At 46.8% G+C, this 18,968-nt stretch overlaps 1 protein-coding gene across 1 annotated transcript in view; it reads right to left on the bottom strand.

Annotated features, from left to right (window-relative positions):
- Window positions 1-18,968, bottom strand: part of LOC142583705 (phospholipid-transporting ATPase ABCA3-like) — a 74,623-nt gene that overhangs the window by 46,662 nt on the left and 8,993 nt on the right. The window contains exons 5-7 of the mRNA XM_075694191.1: window positions 11,295-11,559; window positions 11,190-11,248; window positions 4,563-5,127 (exon numbers count right to left, since the gene is read on the bottom strand). Of these exons, the coding sequence (XP_075550306.1) occupies window positions 4,563-5,127; window positions 11,190-11,248; window positions 11,295-11,559 (889 nt within the window). The remainder of the gene's footprint in view (window positions 1-4,562; window positions 5,128-11,189; window positions 11,249-11,294; window positions 11,560-18,968) is intronic.

The raw sequence follows: 18,968 nt of genomic DNA, 5'->3' as shown, positions 1-18,968 counted from the left end.
GTCAACTTAACGGCCTCTCCTACGGAAAGACTGATGGATGCGAAATGCTCGTAAATCTTCTGTGAGAGAGACATACTTGTCATATTCGTGTTTGGAATTAAAGCTATGCTGGCCTTTCCGTTCCTGCGCTTATTAAAATTTCTGAGCCAAAGAAAAATAAGTGGCTTCGTCCTTGTTTATATTGTTTTTCTTTGAGCATGTAAGAAGAAATATGAAGAAATTATTTGCGTGAGAAAATTGTCGGAGCTGGCGAGCGACGTTCATTTTGTTTTTCTTGCTCACCATTTGTTTACTGCATTGTGCACGTACGTAATACACAATGTAAGTCTTGAACAGTCTTCTTACTTCGAGAATGGTAATTAACCTTTAGGATAGAATTGCTTCGTGTGACATTTTCATTCTTAGGTGCGACGACCAACTGTCGATACGTTATAGCGAAAGCCCAAGATGTCAGTAGGGCGTCTATGGAATCGTCGCCTCCAAGCATTGGTGCTGTTAAGTCCACTTTGGAGGCCGCGATAGAGGCTTAGAGCTTCGCCTGACCACCACATGGGACGCCTTTTAACGTAACGCAATATAGGAAGCTGCGCAAGAAGAATACAAAAAAGCAACTACCTGATAGCGTGAACACCAGATATAGAAAAATATTGGTACATACTACAGCGATCTGCGATTACCCGGTGCCGGCAGATGTCATGCGTGTGGAGATTAGACAAGCATTGGCTTGCAAATTTGAAGTGGCTAGAAGAAGCCAGTAAGTGGTGGAACAAGGAAACAACATGCGTTATAAAACAGCGTAAACGAGTGTCTAGGGACCACATAGAAGACACAATGCTCGAATTATACGAAGTAGCGGTACTGTTTTGATGGAACCAGCACTGACAAAAAAAAAATGCTGGCGAGTAAGCCAGTGCGAAAAAAGAATGTGGAATTGAACAGTGGGTGCGTGAAACTTGCAATAGATAGTTCGTAGCCAGAGGTTCTGGAACAGAGTCAGCGCACTAAACCTGAAAAATTCCGCCAGAAACAAAACTCGTGGTAACCCGATGAGGCGAAAATATAACGGAGAACTTCAGCTAGAAAAAAAAAAACAAACAAACAAAAGGAACAATATGCATACCGTGTAAGGAAGGCTTGGTGAAATCCAAATACAGTTGATCAAACAGCTGTGTTTAAAGAGGAAAGCGCAGGTGGCTAGTGCGATAGAATGAGTGATACAAAAATCAATTGTGAGGCGTGAAAAAAAGGACGAGTCACATCTGAAATCAAAGGACAAAAGAGAGGACGAAATCGCGCAGACAACTTGCAGTGCCGTCGGCACTCTTTTAACGCATTTGAAAGAAAGAGTTGGCGTGACAATGCGCCACGTATGCGTTGATCGCGTTCGACGGCGGATAAACAGATATTGGCCGAAAGAGGAGTCGCGCCTGTAAGGCGCGCTAGAAGGACGTGGCGGGTGGCTTGAACCGAATGTGTAGAGAGAGAGCAGGCACAGCCAGCGTAGTGCGAAAGTGTAATTTTGCGTTGATAACAATAAGTGCCCACGGCGCGTAACATTCTCTGCTTGAAACGAGGAAGTGGGATGTTCAGAGTGCGCGCTCCCCATACCGGCATACGTGGCTTTATCTTGGCATTTTATTGTCGGCTACTCTGGTGCGTTCCGCGCTGTTTTTGCTCACTTACTGCCGTCGAGCAAACTCGAAGAGGCCTGAAACTGAGCCCATCCTGCACAGCCCGCAAGGATATTTTTGTATTAACTCAGACTATAAAAATTTCAGTGGCACACATGTTTATGGATACCAATTATTGAAGGAGCTTGCGACAACGTAGACAGTGAATTGCTATGACATATTTTCAAGCCAGAGGGCATTGAGGGCCATTTTCTAGCGATGCTCATCACGCAGACAAATAGGTAGAATCAAGTACAAATCACTTCGGAACAACAACAACAACAACAACAACAACAACAACAACAACAACAACAACAACAACAACAACAACAACAACAACAACAACAACAACAACGATAATAATAATAATAATAATAATAATAATAATAATAATAATAATAATAATAATAATAATAATAATAATAATAATAATAATAATAATAATGATGATGATGATGCTGATGATGATGATTTGGCCGATCAATTCCTTTTGGCAACTTCAAAAAAGCGGTTGAAGAAATTGTTCATGAAATGTGGAATTTTAGTTCCAATTCTTTACTTAAGTTATTTATGTGCTCCTCTATGTTTACTATGCAATTGTTTGTTAACAGGTAATACTACCAACCAATCTCCTGAGAGTTGGAAAATTTTGTTATTATGTAAATGTCTACCTTAGCACCTATTATGTAAATATGTAATGACATCGCCATACCGACTCTGCCGGGCCTAGTCGTACAAGTCCTCGGCGACTCAGACAGGCCCGGTTCTTTGTTTTCTTTTTGGGTGTGTGTAAATAAATTATTATTATTATTATTATTATTATTATTATAATACAATTGGCGGAATTTCATCGAGAACTGAAGCGAGGTTTCTCTTTCTCTTTGTTTGCATTTTTGTTTAGGCATTATGTTAAGGAAATATAAGGACAACTGGAACATATTGAATTAGGTTTCGTTTTTCCTAAACCCTTGAAGGGCAGATGATGCAGATATAAAATTTTCTTTCGTCTGATATGTGCGCACGATGTCTGGCTACAAGCAGGCAGTTCAATGGATTTAAGAAGACTTGCGAATGTATGTATAGGTACCTGAGCTTCGTGGCTGGTGCAGCATAAGTCACGAGGCGACTCAGAACGTTGCGATGCAAATCAAATATATTTCCTCAGCCCAGACTGTAGGGAACGTTCACCTTCTAGGAGCACTGATATTCAAAGCTAATTGAGAGTTAGCTATTCAGCGACACTAGAACCAGGGTCGTCATAGCGCTAGTAACTTCACAGAGGCGTTATAAAGAAGGAATAGTTTTGAGTTGAAACAGGCAATGTAGTAGGCAATAGGCAGATGCAGTAAAATTTGTTTTGTTAAGCAGGCAAGGGGGTTATTCCAGAGCACCCCACTTGAAGGGCGATACTAATAAACATAATCTATCACCATCATCAATATAAGAGAAACTTTCTTCTACTTGTACAACTGCGGCAGTGCATTGTCTGCAGCCACAGCCGCAAACCAAAGAGCTGTTGTGCAACTTCCCCACTTCCAAAACTGTGCGTTTTGTACCACGCGCCTTGCAAGCTATAGAGGCTGGCGGTATCTTGAAGATAAGGAAGCCACAGGTTCGCCCGAAAGGCGTAGCACCGATTGCGACAGCAAATTAGTACACAGCTATACAAAGTAAGGATATTAGTATTATCCGCCGTATAAACCTGTAAACATTCGCCTCCTAACTAAACAAGCATGGTGTCACGCGCGCACAAGCAAACGGGAACATATCTCACTCGATGGCCGCGCACATTCACTGTCAAAACGCTGGAGTGAGGAAGCGTGGCCGCAGCAGCGAGCAAAGTGACCTTCGTGCTGCCTCTCGCTTCAAGGGGAGCTAAGCGGCAAGAACACAGCACGCCATGAAGCTATCAGCTATTGGCGCACTTCGTCCCCGTGGTAGACCGCTTTCAAGATAGTGCGCATGCGGCCATTCCATAAGCAGCCGCCGCCGGAGTAGAACGCCACCCCCCTCCCTCCTTCCCCCTGGCGCCTTGCGCGCGACGGAAGACGGTGCGCTTCCTCCCCGCTTTCCTCCCTTGCGCTCACGATATTGAGCCACCAATGTCGGCGCGCCCTCGTACGTTTTTACTCGCGCATACAGTATACAGGGCGCGGCGACGATATTATCGCCCTGGACTTTAACGGAACTGCACGGCGCGATGCCCAAGGCAAGGGCAGAAATGCGCCTGGAGTGTCCTCCTTTTAATTGCTACAACAATAAAACACTCAAAACAATGAACATGCAATGAAATTGTCGTTCGAAACGCGGTTGTCAACGCAGCACCCATTTTCTGCGTTCATCTCGCATAGACTGCCCTTCGCGCTATTATACTTACGCACCTGCAAGTGTCCGCAGAACTTGGGTAAAAGAACGCAGTAGGGAATTACGCTTGTTCAAGTCTGGGACAGCGACAATTTGCGCTACATCTCTTGACACGAACTAAATGGTACGCCAATTTTCTTCAGTTCCGCGTAAGAAATATCAATGACGAAATAAAATAATAGGGAATAAGTGAAACAATAAGTGTAATAAATGCCTCCTAGTAAATTTTCCCAGCGCTGCCCGAGGAGTAGCAATGGTACCAATTGTTTACTAATACAAGCTTTGAAGTTTATTTTCATAATTTTTTTTATAAAATCTGGCTCGATATGGGGCGGGGTCTTCGTTCGAGTGGTACTGTGGCTACACTCAGTGTGTCACATTTCCTGTCAGTGTAACGGTTCACATTTTCCTATGTGCAAAAAAGAATGCGCATTTTAGAATTTCCCATTAACCGCATGCACGCAGCCGCACGCTGTCGATCCTTAGCTTGAGTGTTTCAGGAGTCCAAGAGTGCTAAGAGCTCCTCACCGAAGACGCACTTCACGACGACTGCCAGGGAGAAGGCTCTAGAAGGCCTGGGACCCGCCAACTGTGACAAGACGTAGGCTAGCGGAATGGCTGCCCACCCGTACGCCGCAAACAGCAGTACCACCGAAACCCAGAACTCGACGCTGTCGCCGAATCCCCATATGACCACCATGGGAGACAGTAGGAGCATGTACAGCATGTACAGCACCACGTAGTCCCAGAACATGTTGGACAGCCAGTAGAGAGCGCCCGGCAACCCTGATAGCCGCTGCAACAGACGACCGCCATCGGCCTGGTCCACGGCCGGAAACAGCGCGGCGGCGGCGCTGAAAAGACCCAGCGAGATGGGAACGAACGTGGCACCGCTCAGCTTCAGCTCGACATCTGAGAGCCACGTGAACACGTTGACGGGGCTCACGGAGGCTCCACCAGGCAGGAACTCGATTGCTGCCTCCACGCGCTGCATGGTGTTTCCGCTAACGAACTGCAGAACGGCATTCTGTAGCAGCAGTAGTGACAAGGCCTCGGATCTTCGGGAGCGCACGTTGTACCAGGAGACCAGTGCCTGCGGCATTTGGTGCCATGACTAACGTGATGCGGACCCAGAGATCCATAACTCGCGTACAAAATACCGGGCGTTTTCATATTAGGCACTATTTAAAGCATGAACAGAGACACACTAATTGCCACGGCGATCACGGTGTCATCATGCCTGTCACCATCGTGAGTAATTGACAACCGAGCGTCCGGCAATCGGTAGGTTTTCTTACTGAAGAAAAAAAGTCCAAAACATGAAACCTCGAGACTGCACGCCCAAGCAAGGGCTTCCTTCCTTGAAACGACGTTGAGAAGGAACTAAGCACGCTTCTTGCTATAACACTGCGTTCGCTTCACGCTGCGTTTATCTTGGTCTGGTCGCTAAACTACGTCTAGCACCGGCTTCCTATATAGCATGACTGAGATTATTGAAGGAAAGTCGCGTAAGTTTTCAGTTACCATGGCAAACGTAGACAGAATAATTCCATACATTTTTTTTAAGATCAAACAAGAATTTGTCAAACAGCCAATTATGTATTCTTTCATGTTTCGTTGTGGTTCCCCTATATTGCTATTATAGTGGCGAAGTGGGGCCGAGGAGGGTGGCTTCTTTTTTTCATAATGACTGCGCTCTATTACACAACCTCCAGCTCCAGCGCGTGAGGAAATCATGATACCATATCGCGCGAGTTCCACTAACCTCGTAAAAAAAAAATGCGCAGACAACACTTTCCATGCATATTTACTATTGCTATCTTACTTCAGTGTTCTATTAATTGTTCAATGGCAGAGGGTACGAGGGCGAAACATACTAATGATTGCACATGTGATCTCCAATGAAAAATTCGCATTTTGCAAGTTATTGCAAGAGTCCACAAGGTTGTTTGAAATCGTAAGCATGACCACCAAGGCAAACCCGCGTGCTGCCAGTCATTCGCATCCTCTATAATCAGCAATACTGCTGACACACCCTGACACAAAGATATTTCTCTGTTGCAGTCACAGTACTAAACTCGACAGCCGGAGTGACGTACATAATAGGAGAAATCTGGGCGATTTGGTACAGATACACGATGGCCATAAACAGAGCAGCTTTTACACAGACCGAAGGACAGGAAGGCACATTGTGTGTGTGTCGTCCTTTCCTGCGGCCTGTGGTAACAGTTCTGCTGTTTATTTCCACAGCGTGACGCACAGGCTATATGTCATGGACTTTTTGTAAATCCGACTGGCTGAATTTTCCACGGACCGTTTCTAGCACGGAAAAGGTTTTTCGCAAATGCCTGAGCAGAATAATCGGCAATGCACGTGACAGAAAAATGAAGCAGCTTTGCAATGTCTGGCTAAATTTTCAAGTGAAACGGATAATTCGGTTAGTCGGTGATGGTTCATTTTCTCGTACAATTGAGCGCCTACAATCTACGACAGCGCAAAAGCAAGGAACACGTGGCAGAAGCGCTGTCCGTGTGTTTTCAGTAGCTGCATGCCAAAGCTATGTTAAAGGGGTCCTGAACAACTCCTCGGACTTCGTGAAAAAAATACAGTCCGCGAATAGCATACGCTGATGTGCACGACTCCGCCAAACCTCGAGGCCGTGCGCGACGCGTGGAGCTTCCAATGAGACTGGGAAGTCGCATTTTTCTCAAGCGCTCTTTTTTCAACAGAAGCCTGCTCCTCACTCGCTTCTGAATGTTTTATTTCGTAATACCGCAGACTCCCATACGCGGCGGCTATTGGAGAATAAGTGAAGACAATCAAGAAAATTGCTTGGAGCAGTGCGCTTCTTACTACTGTTACGGCGTATATTTAACTGACGAAGCTTAATTAACAGGCTAAAGTAAGCGAAAATCAGTTTTCGAATTTGGATAAGGATTACCTGTTTCCGGAAGAAGCCGACCTTCGTCTGCTCATGTTCAGCCACGGACGCCCGCATAGCAACTAAACTTTGGTCACCCTGCTTATTGGTCTCGCAGCTGTCGGGTCTCGCTAATTTAGACTCGTTTAGAATACTCAGCTAGCATCGAGCCAAGCGAAACTTAAGGTCAGACCACACTCACGCTTCCCAGCCCGTGCTCGCTCCTGGCCGTTCCTGGTCAGACGCCCTGACAAAGCTTTGCTACGTATTGAGCTATTGATAGCGCTCCCAAATGCGCAAGTTGGCTGTGGCTACTATACGTCGGTGAAGCTGGTGCAGGACAAACCACTTTGCGGCAGGACCATACTGGAGCATATAAGCGCAAGCGCGCACTCAAATCCTGTCGTGCACAAAAGGCAAATGGAGCGCACACTCATTACAGTTGCAGTTAGGTGCGGTCTGCTACTGCGAACGCCGCGGAATGCCGTGACGGGTTCGCTGGCTCACCGCTCTGCGGCTCACTGAGGTAAATCTCGCTGGGCGCGTGCCCGCGCGTCAAACACGGTTTCGGGCGTGCCCCCACTGCTGTCGCCTTGGCAGTGCACGTTATTTAAGGAGCGGAAGCAATGCTTAGGGGATGTTTGATTGCCAATAACTGTACTTCTGCTTGACGCATGCAAGTGCTTTTTGCGGCAAAGTATTTCTGGAATAGTCTATTTTAACTCCAAACGCATTCTTCGACTTCGATTGAAGGTTGTTCAGGGCCCCTTTAAGAACTGGCTGTTTGCGCTCTAGAGTGTGTGCGTGAGGCAAACGAAAACACCGGAGTGACTGCAGCTGCCACTTGTGCGAAAATTACCGTGATATATTTAGGGGTTAGATTAATTAAAGCCGGGGTGCAGTAAATCATCGTAATAACAATGTTTAGGTGCCAGCCAAAATTACTTCGTTTCATTCATTATTTCGTTATATCTGTTATTGCACGTTACGCAAGACATGCCTAATGGGGTGCACATAGAAGTACACAGTTTTGAGGGCCCCGATACCACTATACACAGCCACGTAAGCCACGGAATTTCGATGACTACAAAGGAACCTTCAGCGTTACGCAACACACAACGTTTTATCAGCTGACGCTACAGCGTTTACGATATCAGCTTTTGTGATAGCCTGATGGTTTTCCATTACCGCCTCCACTTGGCGTTTTTATAATGTCTAAACAGGTGAAGCAGACAGCCTGCGCGCTGTGATTCGAACTAAGTCAATAGTGGTGGAGCAGCGCATGGCATCCAACACGGCGCGCCGACTGCGCAGTTGATCACGGTTGATCCACCACTCTCGCACGGCTCCACTGTGCGAATGAAGAGTCCAACTAACCGCACCAGGCCGGCTTGGCCGACTCTAGGCATCCGAGATCACACGGGCACGGATTGTGATCACGGAGGCCACGCTTAACTGCGTCAGGCTGCGCGGCGCACCGTAATGAGAGAGCGAGAAGTGGATCACGGCTGGTCGGTTGCACCGCCGCTCGCAAACAGCGGCTCACCATCGCCATCGCACTGCTCTTTCTGAATTTGGCACGTCGCGCAGACTCCAAGGCGTGACCTCCAAGATTAAGCAGCGTGATCTCGAAGGCCACACTTGGCTGTGCCACCCTGCGTGACGCCGCAGTGGCAGTTGTGCGATGGCGATAATTAGTTGTTGCTTACGCGCGGCTTCGCGCAGTGGTGAGAAATACAAGTGCTGCTCGAACACATATTAAACGCGGGGCGATGGGAGATTTTATCTATACTGTACGAAATAGCTGCCGCAGAGCGCGCAAAGCGATGTATTCCGTGTGTGACTCGGGCATATCGGTTATATCCATTGGTAGAATGAAGTTACTTCGTCAAAACGAGGTTCTTAATAGATTAATCTGTATGCCAACTTCAAGGGGAATTTCACTTCGGTATTTACATTATCTCGTTATATCCGCTATTATTAAAGCTTGTCTGACTGCGGCTGTTCTTTTGTTACCTAATGCAGAAAGAGCAAGGGGGTGCGGTTTAATGCAAGTGATATTCTCGTCTATGTTACATCACTATCGCCCAGTAGCCTGAGCTGCTCTCCAAGTTGTAAGATAGAATCGCCATTACGCGCTCAGAATTAGTCCGTCATTAGCGTCCGAAAGCACGAATGTATCGCTACTATAGCACCATTGCCACTATCGCACCGTAGACCACCCTAACAGAATACGTTCTCAACCAGCCATCTACGGTGAAGCCAACGAAGAGCACCGGCACATGCATTGTTCTTGCCTGAGTTCCCAGATCGAAGGCAAAGGGAGCTGTGAAGTTTCCAGCGCCGAGGGCGTCTCCAACGGTGCTCCCTGCCTTCAGAAGCTTGACGCCACGTCGCGAGCCAAGGTTGATGAGCGCCTGTGCAAGGTCTGCCGTCTCCGTCACGCTGCGCACGTATCCTGGATCACAGGCGCACCGACCACCGGAGAAATGATCATTCTTACAGTAGTAAACACTGTGGCTATTCCCGTGGGCTAGGATGCAGAAAATAAACTCTTGAAGCTGTCAGTATTGCTTCGTGCAGAGCTCTTTCCCTGAGCAGTAGACATACGGAACAGTCACCTGAAGACGAGTGCTCGTGCACAACGCTGCTTTCCAGCACCTCGCACACTACGAGTATATAAGTATACTGCATGAAAAAGCCTATGGTTCTGTTTGAAAGATGTGGGCGTAACAAATGAGCTGGTAAGTACACTGGATTGAAATATATTAGCGCATTCTTTATACAGCACCAGCATGCCACGCCGCGCAAACAAGGCAATGAGTCGTGCACCCATCGCCTCATCTCAACACAACAGATGTTTCAAAAAGTCGCAGTTTCGCCCGGAAGACGAAGCATAGATTGCGATAGCCAGTCAGTAGGCAGCTATACGAAGTAAGAATAGTAGCTTTATCGGTCGTATAAACTTGGAAGCATTCGCTTACTAAATGAATTAACAAGCATGGTGTCAGCGCGGACAAGCAAACATGAACACATCACACTCGATGAGCACGGACACTCGCATTCAAAACGCTGGTGTGAGGAAGCGCAGCAGAAGCAGCGAGCGAAGTGACCTTCGTGCGGCCTATTGCTTATTAAAGGAGGAGCGGCAAAAACACAGCACGCACAAAGATATGAGCCGTCTGCAGATCTCTTTCAATATATGGCCTGCGCGATGGCGCGTGGTCGTGCAAAGTATACACACTAGTTGGCGGAGTCGAAGCCGCTCCCTCCCGCGATGCTCACCCGTTTTCCTCCATATCCTCCTGAGTCTCTAATCCAGCCCAAAATTGATGTTCAAGCTGGTTTATATCGTCTACTGGTATGTCATAAGCATAAAAGAGATATTTAAAATTTTAAGTACCACAGTTAGTTGTGAAAAGCTGCGTCTCTCTGTACGTGGGAGAAGTAACTGTCCGCTCATGTTTGATTTGGTAAAAGCCGCATTTCATTGCCTAGACGCAAGGGTGAGGATGAAACTGTGCAGCACATTGGCCATCTTGCTGCTGCATCCTGTATGTTTACGTTATCTCAGAACTTCAAACACATTTCAAGGCTGCTTTCCACCGTCTGTGACAAAACATAGGTCGAGATCATTTTAGAGTAGGATTTCTCGAAAACGGATGACAAGAATATGAGTAAACCACTTCCACACTGTTTCACATGCACCGTAATTCATATCCACAATGAATATTTTGGGTAATTGCTTCCGAGTGAATACTGGAAATAAAAATAAAGGCAATGTGCAATATATTGCACATTGGGTCTTAGGAGGATATAGGGTGTGGCAGTTGGAGCAACAATCGTTAGTTTCACTTTCGCCCGGTTGCGAAATGCGCAGTTGCTGCCGCAGCGAAACATACATATCTTCTTTGAATGCTCCTTTTCGAACCCAAGAGATTATTGCGGCGTATACATTTATTTTTGCAACGCGCGAATGATGCAGCCGCATGTTGCTTTGGTAACTGTTGTTGCCTTTGTGGAAGAGGGTGTGCTGAGCGCGGCGATGGACGACACTAAACCTTCTAAAGATATGGTCACCTGCTGGGCACACGTTTTCCAACTTGCATTTTATCCAATAGCGTTCGCTTCCATTGCTTTTCCTTCCTTCGTGTCGTACAAGTTCCTCAGTTCCAGCGTGGCGCGAACCGCGCATGGCTTTCTGGAGCACTCGCCTGTGCTGCGAGATTGCATACCTTGGCGCAACGCCTCAGGGTCCAGCGGGATTCGAGGCAGCGCCCGTGGGAAGGGCGTCCTGACGCTGGCCACCCGGTCGCAGAAGACGAGGAAGAGCAGGGCGCCCATCAGCAGCAGCAGCGTGTAGAACCCCACGTGCCTTCCGAGGTGCAGCAGCCGGTACCGCTGCAGCGCCAGCAGTCCTCGCCAGAGCACGCTGCCGCTGCGGGCCACGTGCACCTTGGCGCCGGGAGCCACGTTGAGGCCACCAGTGGGCGGCACCATCGCCTCGCCAGACATGTAGCTCACGCGAATCTGCCACGCAAACGTCACCCGCACTTTGCACCACGACTTCGTTGTCAGCAGCACGACAGTAAAAATTTGTTTTATCTGCGAGCAGGGCAAAGGCCTGTCACACTTACATATGTTATCCCTGCTTTGCGAGCCGAACACAGTACCTCTGTACACAGTGTCATCTGAGCGCAGTACCTAATGGTTTGCCGTCTTCAACTATGATACCAAAGAAGCAATAGTGGAGGTAACTCTTTGGTTTTTCAAGTAGGTCCATCTAGTGGAACCTATATGTGACGTTTCTACCGTGCACTATTGCCTAGAGCCTGCGATTCTGCTTATTCGCAATAACCAACACTTGAGGGAATAAATCTTTTTTGAGGTTCAGAGGCCTAGCAAGTGGCCCTTGCTTTATGCGGAAAGCACACAGAAATCACTTCGGCCTCGTAAGTGCTTCTCTTTAGTGCACGTTTAACACCTAGCCCTGATAGGTTCACCTAAAGAAACCCTCGCCAGGCACTACTGTAAATTTTAGCAACACGCTGTAAGTTATAAAACGCCATTTAAGAATCATTTTACTGAAAAACTATTTTAAAATACTTCGCTAGTAGCCCCGAGAACGACCTACTGTCGTCTGCTAGAGTTCGGGTGATGTCTAGCCACCTTCAGCGGTATTTGTTTGTTAAGATCACGTTCCCTATGCTTGGGTACTTATGATGGCCGACTCGAATATATTTTTACGACGACTTCGTTGGCGAAAATTTATTCAAAGAGCTTATTTCCTAGTCGGCAATATATTTATCAAAGGCAACGCTACAGTGCCAGCCGAAGGCACTCCGAGCAGCCCCCTGCCGGTTTTTCATGCGCGGATCTACATTTTGCATCGATAGCTCACATGAATAATAAAAGCATAAGCGCAATAATTAACATAGAACATGGGAATCTACTTGGGATAGCACAACTGCCGTGCTGCAACAAGCATGTCAAAATCGCTGGCTATATATGACTTCTACCACATTTGCCTTGAGTTTAATGTGGTAAAGCATGTTAGCCCACTACAACCAGTTAATGGTATAATATCGAATTTTAGAGTTTCTTCAAGGAAACGCTCAGCAGTGGCTCGAGCACTTAATTTACACTACAGTTTGGATTATACCAGCACCACTTGCTTCTCTAGCTTGTTCTCAAAATTAGGCCTTTTTTCAAGGTTAAATTTAAGTAGCGGTAATTTGAAATATAGCTTATTGAGGCCTACAGCTGTTTGCAGCATACGGAAATGAATGTACCAATGTTCATTCCCTTTCCCGCACTAGATTTTCAAGTGAACTGAGAAATTTACTCGCGCGTGTTGCTTGAGGAACAGACATGAAGTTGTTTGGGGAAGTGACACAAGCTGCTAGGACTAAATATTTGAGGGAAACATGTCTTTTGGACCGTGAGGCTGGAGTCAGAAAGACGCCGAAGCTTCGTTTATTGTTAATATGGGACATATTGAAGATATTCCCCGTTGAAGTAAAAAATCGAGTGAATTCATATGATTCTTGCGGTGTCTTCCTTATGAGGAGCGAATAGTTGAATATGAGGAGCGAATAGAGCGAAAAGAGCGAATGACGAAGCGAATAGTTTTCAGTTTGTCTAAGTAAACAACGCAAGATCGTGACACGGTGTGGCAGACGGTGTTTGAATTTCTCTTTTCAAGGCAGCCTAAGGTGCGCTGTAGTGACCCGAGTATACTTTAGGTATTGCAATTCACGCTGTAAAGAACAGCTTTATAATTTCAGTTCGAAGTTGCAATGAACTGATGAGTTTTTCAAACAGCGCGTGCCTCGCCATAACGACAGTCGGTTCCTTGCGTTGCGTGAGCGTTGTACCATATTGTCGATAAAGGCTGCTGATGGCCGCTATGAAACATTTAATTGCTCGCAATTGATTGGCTCTCGATCGTAACCACTAAACTTCTCTTTCAAGTGATTCCTGTTATGGTATTTGGGAAGCATATACATACTATACATGATGCGCTGTCGTGTTAACAGCCAAGAGCAATGCGTTTTCTGGGTGCCTGTTTTCGAGAACGGCAGTAGTAGTAGCAAAATTTTTCCAACAAAATGCGGCTAGCTATTCTTTTTACGCGTTAATTAAGCGGCCATATTTGACTAGGACAACTCACCAGAGCACTAACAATCATGAGAGCACTAACAATCATGATGAAAATTTCGCCAGGCAGTGTCCTTCTAATACGGATTTATAATGTTGACAACAAATACCAAGATTTTTCTCCCATGTAAAGCTCTATGTCTCTCTTAACTAACTACTAAGGAAGTTTTATGTGTATAGCGGATCATCATAACCTAATTTTTCCTTTTGAATTCGCAGACATTCATTTACGCAACATTTATGCACCCACATGGCGGATATGAGATTTGCAAAACCAGTAGACCACTTTAACGCTACGTAACTTGCGATATCAAGGCCACAAACGCTCTCGACTCACACCGTTGCAAGAAAATACTGCGGTTCAGGCCTTACAACAGAAACGAGCCGACATATCCTAAACAAAGTACGACTCGAGCCACCAATAACCCGAAGCATGCAAAGGAAACGAACGCGCGCGGCAGCCGAGTGAGCCAGAGTGACCGGCGTTCTCTCACTGACGTCACTCGCGAGAGGGCTCATAGACGTTTTCATCGCGCAAATAGCAAAGGGCTCGCCATCACCCTTTCTTCCTCTGTGGCTTGTGCAAGGCAGTGCAGAGCTGCTTGAACGTGTTGCTGTCGCGTGCTGCGGAACGATTCAGAGAGGTTTTAGCTCGTTTTCCGGGAAATGTATGTGATTCCACTGACTACAAGGTCATCGGGTAACCATAGCGTAGCCTTTAGCGGCAGCGGTAACTAGAATGCGCGGAAATTTATCGTGTGTGCGTAAAAGCGACTTGCATCATCAACCTTGCTGTGTGTACATGTTGTAAACTAGTTTCGTCTGTATCGGTTTTCACTCGATGAAGGTAGACGACATCTCTGAATTGCCAGGGGGAACAAAAAAAAATCTTCTTACTATCTGATCGCCTGGCGTGGAAGCTAAAACAAAGTGGATGCTCGTCCAGCGAACGAGGTTGTCGTGCAATGTGTGTACAGATAATAACTTAAAGGCTTAAGTTGTCAAAGTAAACAGCCCTACTTATTCTGTAGAAGAGCACCCACGCTGATAGGATTGTGATATGCCTCGCAACTACCCACTGCTGCTAAATCACAGCTTAAAACTACAGTGAGAATTCTGTAGAATAGTTACATTAGTGAAAAGAATTTTCATAAATACAAACCTGATCTCCGAAGCTGGTTGTAGTCTCAAGCACGCGCACACATCACGCTGGGTGCTCCATCCGCCTCAATGCCACAGAAACTGCGGCGTGCTGACTTAATTCGCTTCAGTAGAACCCACAGAACCGTTTCTGAATACTAAATAGACCACGGGACACGAAAACCACCACCAGGAACTGTCGCTGAGCGCTGGCATACAACACAAAGCGCTCGCCCAAGGCCAGCATCCCGACTGCCCATAGACGTCGCCACTGCATACGCAATATGGTGGCGCCCACGAGAAAGCTGTCTATTCGCGACTCCAAGTAAATGCTAGATACCTAGCGGCCGCGCCGAGAAACAGCCGATCCAGGCTCAGGTTTGAAGTGAAAGAGGGTGTCCTATTATGACCTGTGCCGCATGCCTCGTATAGTTCTCAAATCACCGTGATGCCGCTGCGCACAAGCCCGAAAATGAAGCCGGATATGGAGAGACATTTGTTGTGTACTATTGTGCCTGTCATCGCGGTAGAGAGATAGCGACGTACGACTTCATCGTCTTTATAAAGTAGCAGACGACGTGCATTGGGGACGGACTTGGATAAGAAACTTCCGCATTGGGACAGGTGACTGATGCTATACCGGTATCGAAACACTTCACTCGGATCGATTTCTTTACTCCTGCCGAGCAGAGAAATTCTTTCTTTCTTTTCATATCGCAGAGTGTACTTTTTTCAGTCAGGTGCTGTAATAAATAATTGTGAAGTAGGCTTAAGCTTCATTTGGTTTTATTCGTTCATAGTTGTCTGCCTCAGCATTAGTGTTGTACTAATGCTTTAAGGAGCAGCGATGTTCTCACTAATGTACTTTTGTCAGCAGGCAACTGACTCGGAAGGTCTGAGGTTGATCATGACACATGTTAGGCCACGAAGCGACATATCATTTTTATAGCCTGCTCTAGCTTAGCGGTACAAGTAGAAGATGCAGTTTTCTCATTTCATGCGGCGAGTAGCTAGTTTATTTGCTCGCAAGAAGTTGAGAAGTAACTGCAAACAGCTCAATAGTTGCAGTTTGGCTGCGTTCGACGAGCGCGCAGCGCCGCTAGTGCGCTTTCCGACAATGTGCACATAGTTCATTTCCATTACACTGGCTCAATTAGTATCCAAGTCATGCATTTTGCACTAGTACAACTGCACTTGGGAAAGAAAAACCCTGGCTGAATTTCGCAAACCTGTTGGCCGAAGCTCAACTTAGCGCGATCGGTTATTCACTTTTCACGTTTCACCACCTTTGAGAATGTGTACGGGCAGCAGGTGTGTGTCGTGTTCCGAAGCCCGGACCCTACGACGAACATTCCGTACTGCGAGCACAGACAAGTGCCAGGCATAGGACGCAGATGACTTTTTCACGCGTATAGATGAACTATAAACAGAAGGTGCACTCATAATCACAAACGGAACACTCATTTGTTTTTATTCCAAGACACACTAACCAGGTAACATTAGAGTTTTCAGCCTCGTTATATCAGACCAGAATATTCATATATAGCTTCTGAACGCGCGACAGACGGTACTGCCATATACTGCGAGATGCTATATGTGATATACTGAAACAAGAATCGCAATGTGAAGTTGTCTATACAGGTCGAAAAGAGTCAAGTATCGTACCTGCAGCAGTGGAGCAACCTCGTGAACAAGTGCCTGCACCTTTCAGAGACCCGCTACGCACGAACATTTTCTTTTTTTTAACCTCCGGGTTGCTTGAAAGGCTCTTTATCTTTAAAGAATCTGATGCGGCTCCCTGCGTAGGCCGGACATGCGCATGCACCGCATAACTATTTCCGCAATTTCGGTGGTCATGTCCTTGATACCGGTCAAAACAAGATCAGCAACAAGGACTCTCTCAGCTTTCACAGAACGCCTCAATTCGACGACCCAAAAGTGAAACGTGAACACAGAACGAAGCGGTAGAGCCGCCGTGAAACTGGAAGTCGTAGACATCTTTCTTCATTTGCACAGCGTTGCCAGCTCAAGTAGTGGGTTCTGGAGTTGCCAATAGGAGGAGATAGAAGAAATTGAATGCCCTGTTACCATACCACCTGGATTCGAGCACGACTAACAACACAGACACTCTCACCCTCTGCTTCCAGTAGCGTGCGCGAGCGACGTTGCTTCCGCGCCTTCTGATAGCTATCAGCCCTCGGTGCACTCTGTGCCCATCGCAGATCGCTTTCGAGATAAGGCTTACGCGGCTGCATTATAGGCGACATCGCTATATAGGTATCGATGTATAAAACAAAGAGCGCGGCAGCAGCAGCGAGTGAATTGACCTTCGTGTTACCGCTCTTTTCAACGCGAATTAAGCGGCGAGAACACAGCGCACACGAAGCTAAGAGCACTCGGCGCACTCTGTGCCCATCGCAGATTGCTTTCAAGATAGGGCTTGCATCGCCGCGCCATACGCACACGCCGCAGGAGTACGGTTGAGAACGATTGAAAATGGTTCGACGCTGATGCATAAGGTGCTAAAGAGCGATAACGGCTTATAATGATCGGTACGTCAGGAGCGCACCTGGTGCCGCCACCTGCAGGAGTTTGCTTGCTTTGTCAATCTGCCATCAGCCGCCGTCCAGAGCAGTTTGTGTCGCCGCAGCGCTGTTGTTTATACTCGTCGGATAAAATTTCATAACATTGATAATGACACCGGGTAGCGTGGAGATTAGCAAGCGGCACAATGCTTACGCATACTCAAACGATTCTCAGCGGAGTTGAGGCGTGAATCCTTCTGGTCTTGTTCTTTCGGTGCGCGGCGCATTTCTGGCGGCGGCAAATCAAGGTAAATACACCTGGTACCGAAGCTTCCATAGGAGCCCATAAGTTCAAAACAAGGCGGTTCATCGGCGGTTCATGGGGCTTAGCGACATCTGTATGTGGGCGGAAGAAAAAATAATGTGACACCATACCCGTTAAAAGCACAAGTGACGTAATTTTGTTTTGGAAGGCGCGAAATTTGTTTTCTTGTTCTGCCTTTGGAGCGATATATTCAAATGTCCCGCCATTCGACTTGATGGGCGTTTCGAGTTTACAGCAAGGAAAGCGATGCAGGAAAAGGGCAGCCGTACGGTTGTCGAAATCGCACCCTTGCAGAGAACATACTTTCTTTAGAGGCCGACGAAAGCTTTAGGTGTAGAGCGCTGATCCTACCGTCGGATGCCAAGCCTAACGGCCAGCGCAGTCGCACGAAAACAAGCATACAATTATCTGGCGGTCGTGACTGACTACTTTTGACTGAACAAGTTAAGAAACGATGGAGGTACCCGCGTCATCAAATTCAGACAAACTTCGACAAGCAAAAAAGCACAACGTTTCAGGGGGGCGTATTTCAACAAGGGAATTTTACGAGCGCGCCTTTCTGCACATTTCAAGACGTGCATTGTATTGCGAGTGATAGCGGCGTCAACGCCCCCTGTAACGATGGGCGGTGAAAAAAAAGTGTACGTATTAATAATACTATATTAAATAAACTTGTATTTTCATAACTCCACATGAATATATAAAATTGACCAGGAATATTATCTTCGTTGAATGAATCTAACTCTGTCTCACTTGAATTAAAAAAAACACTTTTTTCTTTTCTAATGTTTGTTCCCTGCAAACATAGTCGCGCTTCAATCGCTGCTCCCATAACCCCCCTTGCTTATGTCGGTAACAATTTGTTCTGAACCGCTTTTCGCTCGAAGCTTTGCGACCTATGTGAATGGACCTTGGCGGCGTTGCCGTAATGAACATTATGTACGGTGCCCAATGAATGACGTTATTAGGACGGCGTTCTACGTCACGGTGTTCCTGCGTGTTACCTTAACTGTCTGGCTTGGAGCGACGCTTTTTCGAGAGTGAGGATGTGCGGCATTCAGTTTAAAATTGCACCTGCTTCCGCCCCTTGCAGCGTAGGGATGTTTTTCAAGCATGATCGTCAACACGTGAAGTACGCGCTGCACTTGTCTGTTTAAGATGGCTAAAGCTGGTTAGTTACCCTTTAATTGTGTATACCACATGGCGCACGTTGTGCATCACAACGGTAGCTAGGGGCGTTATAGCGTAAAGCAGTTCCAATCTGTTTTTATTCTAATTCTGCCACTAGCCCTCCAAGATTTTTCAAACATATTTCTGGTCACCCACCCCCCCATCGCGCGCATGTCACGACTTCACGAAAACCA

This window comes from Dermacentor variabilis, chromosome 5 (genome assembly GCF_050947875.1).
Source record: "Dermacentor variabilis isolate Ectoservices chromosome 5, ASM5094787v1, whole genome shotgun sequence".
Lineage (NCBI taxonomy): Eukaryota > Metazoa > Arthropoda > Arachnida > Ixodida > Ixodidae > Dermacentor > Dermacentor variabilis.
This window is presented reverse-complemented; position numbering and strand designations above follow the sequence as displayed.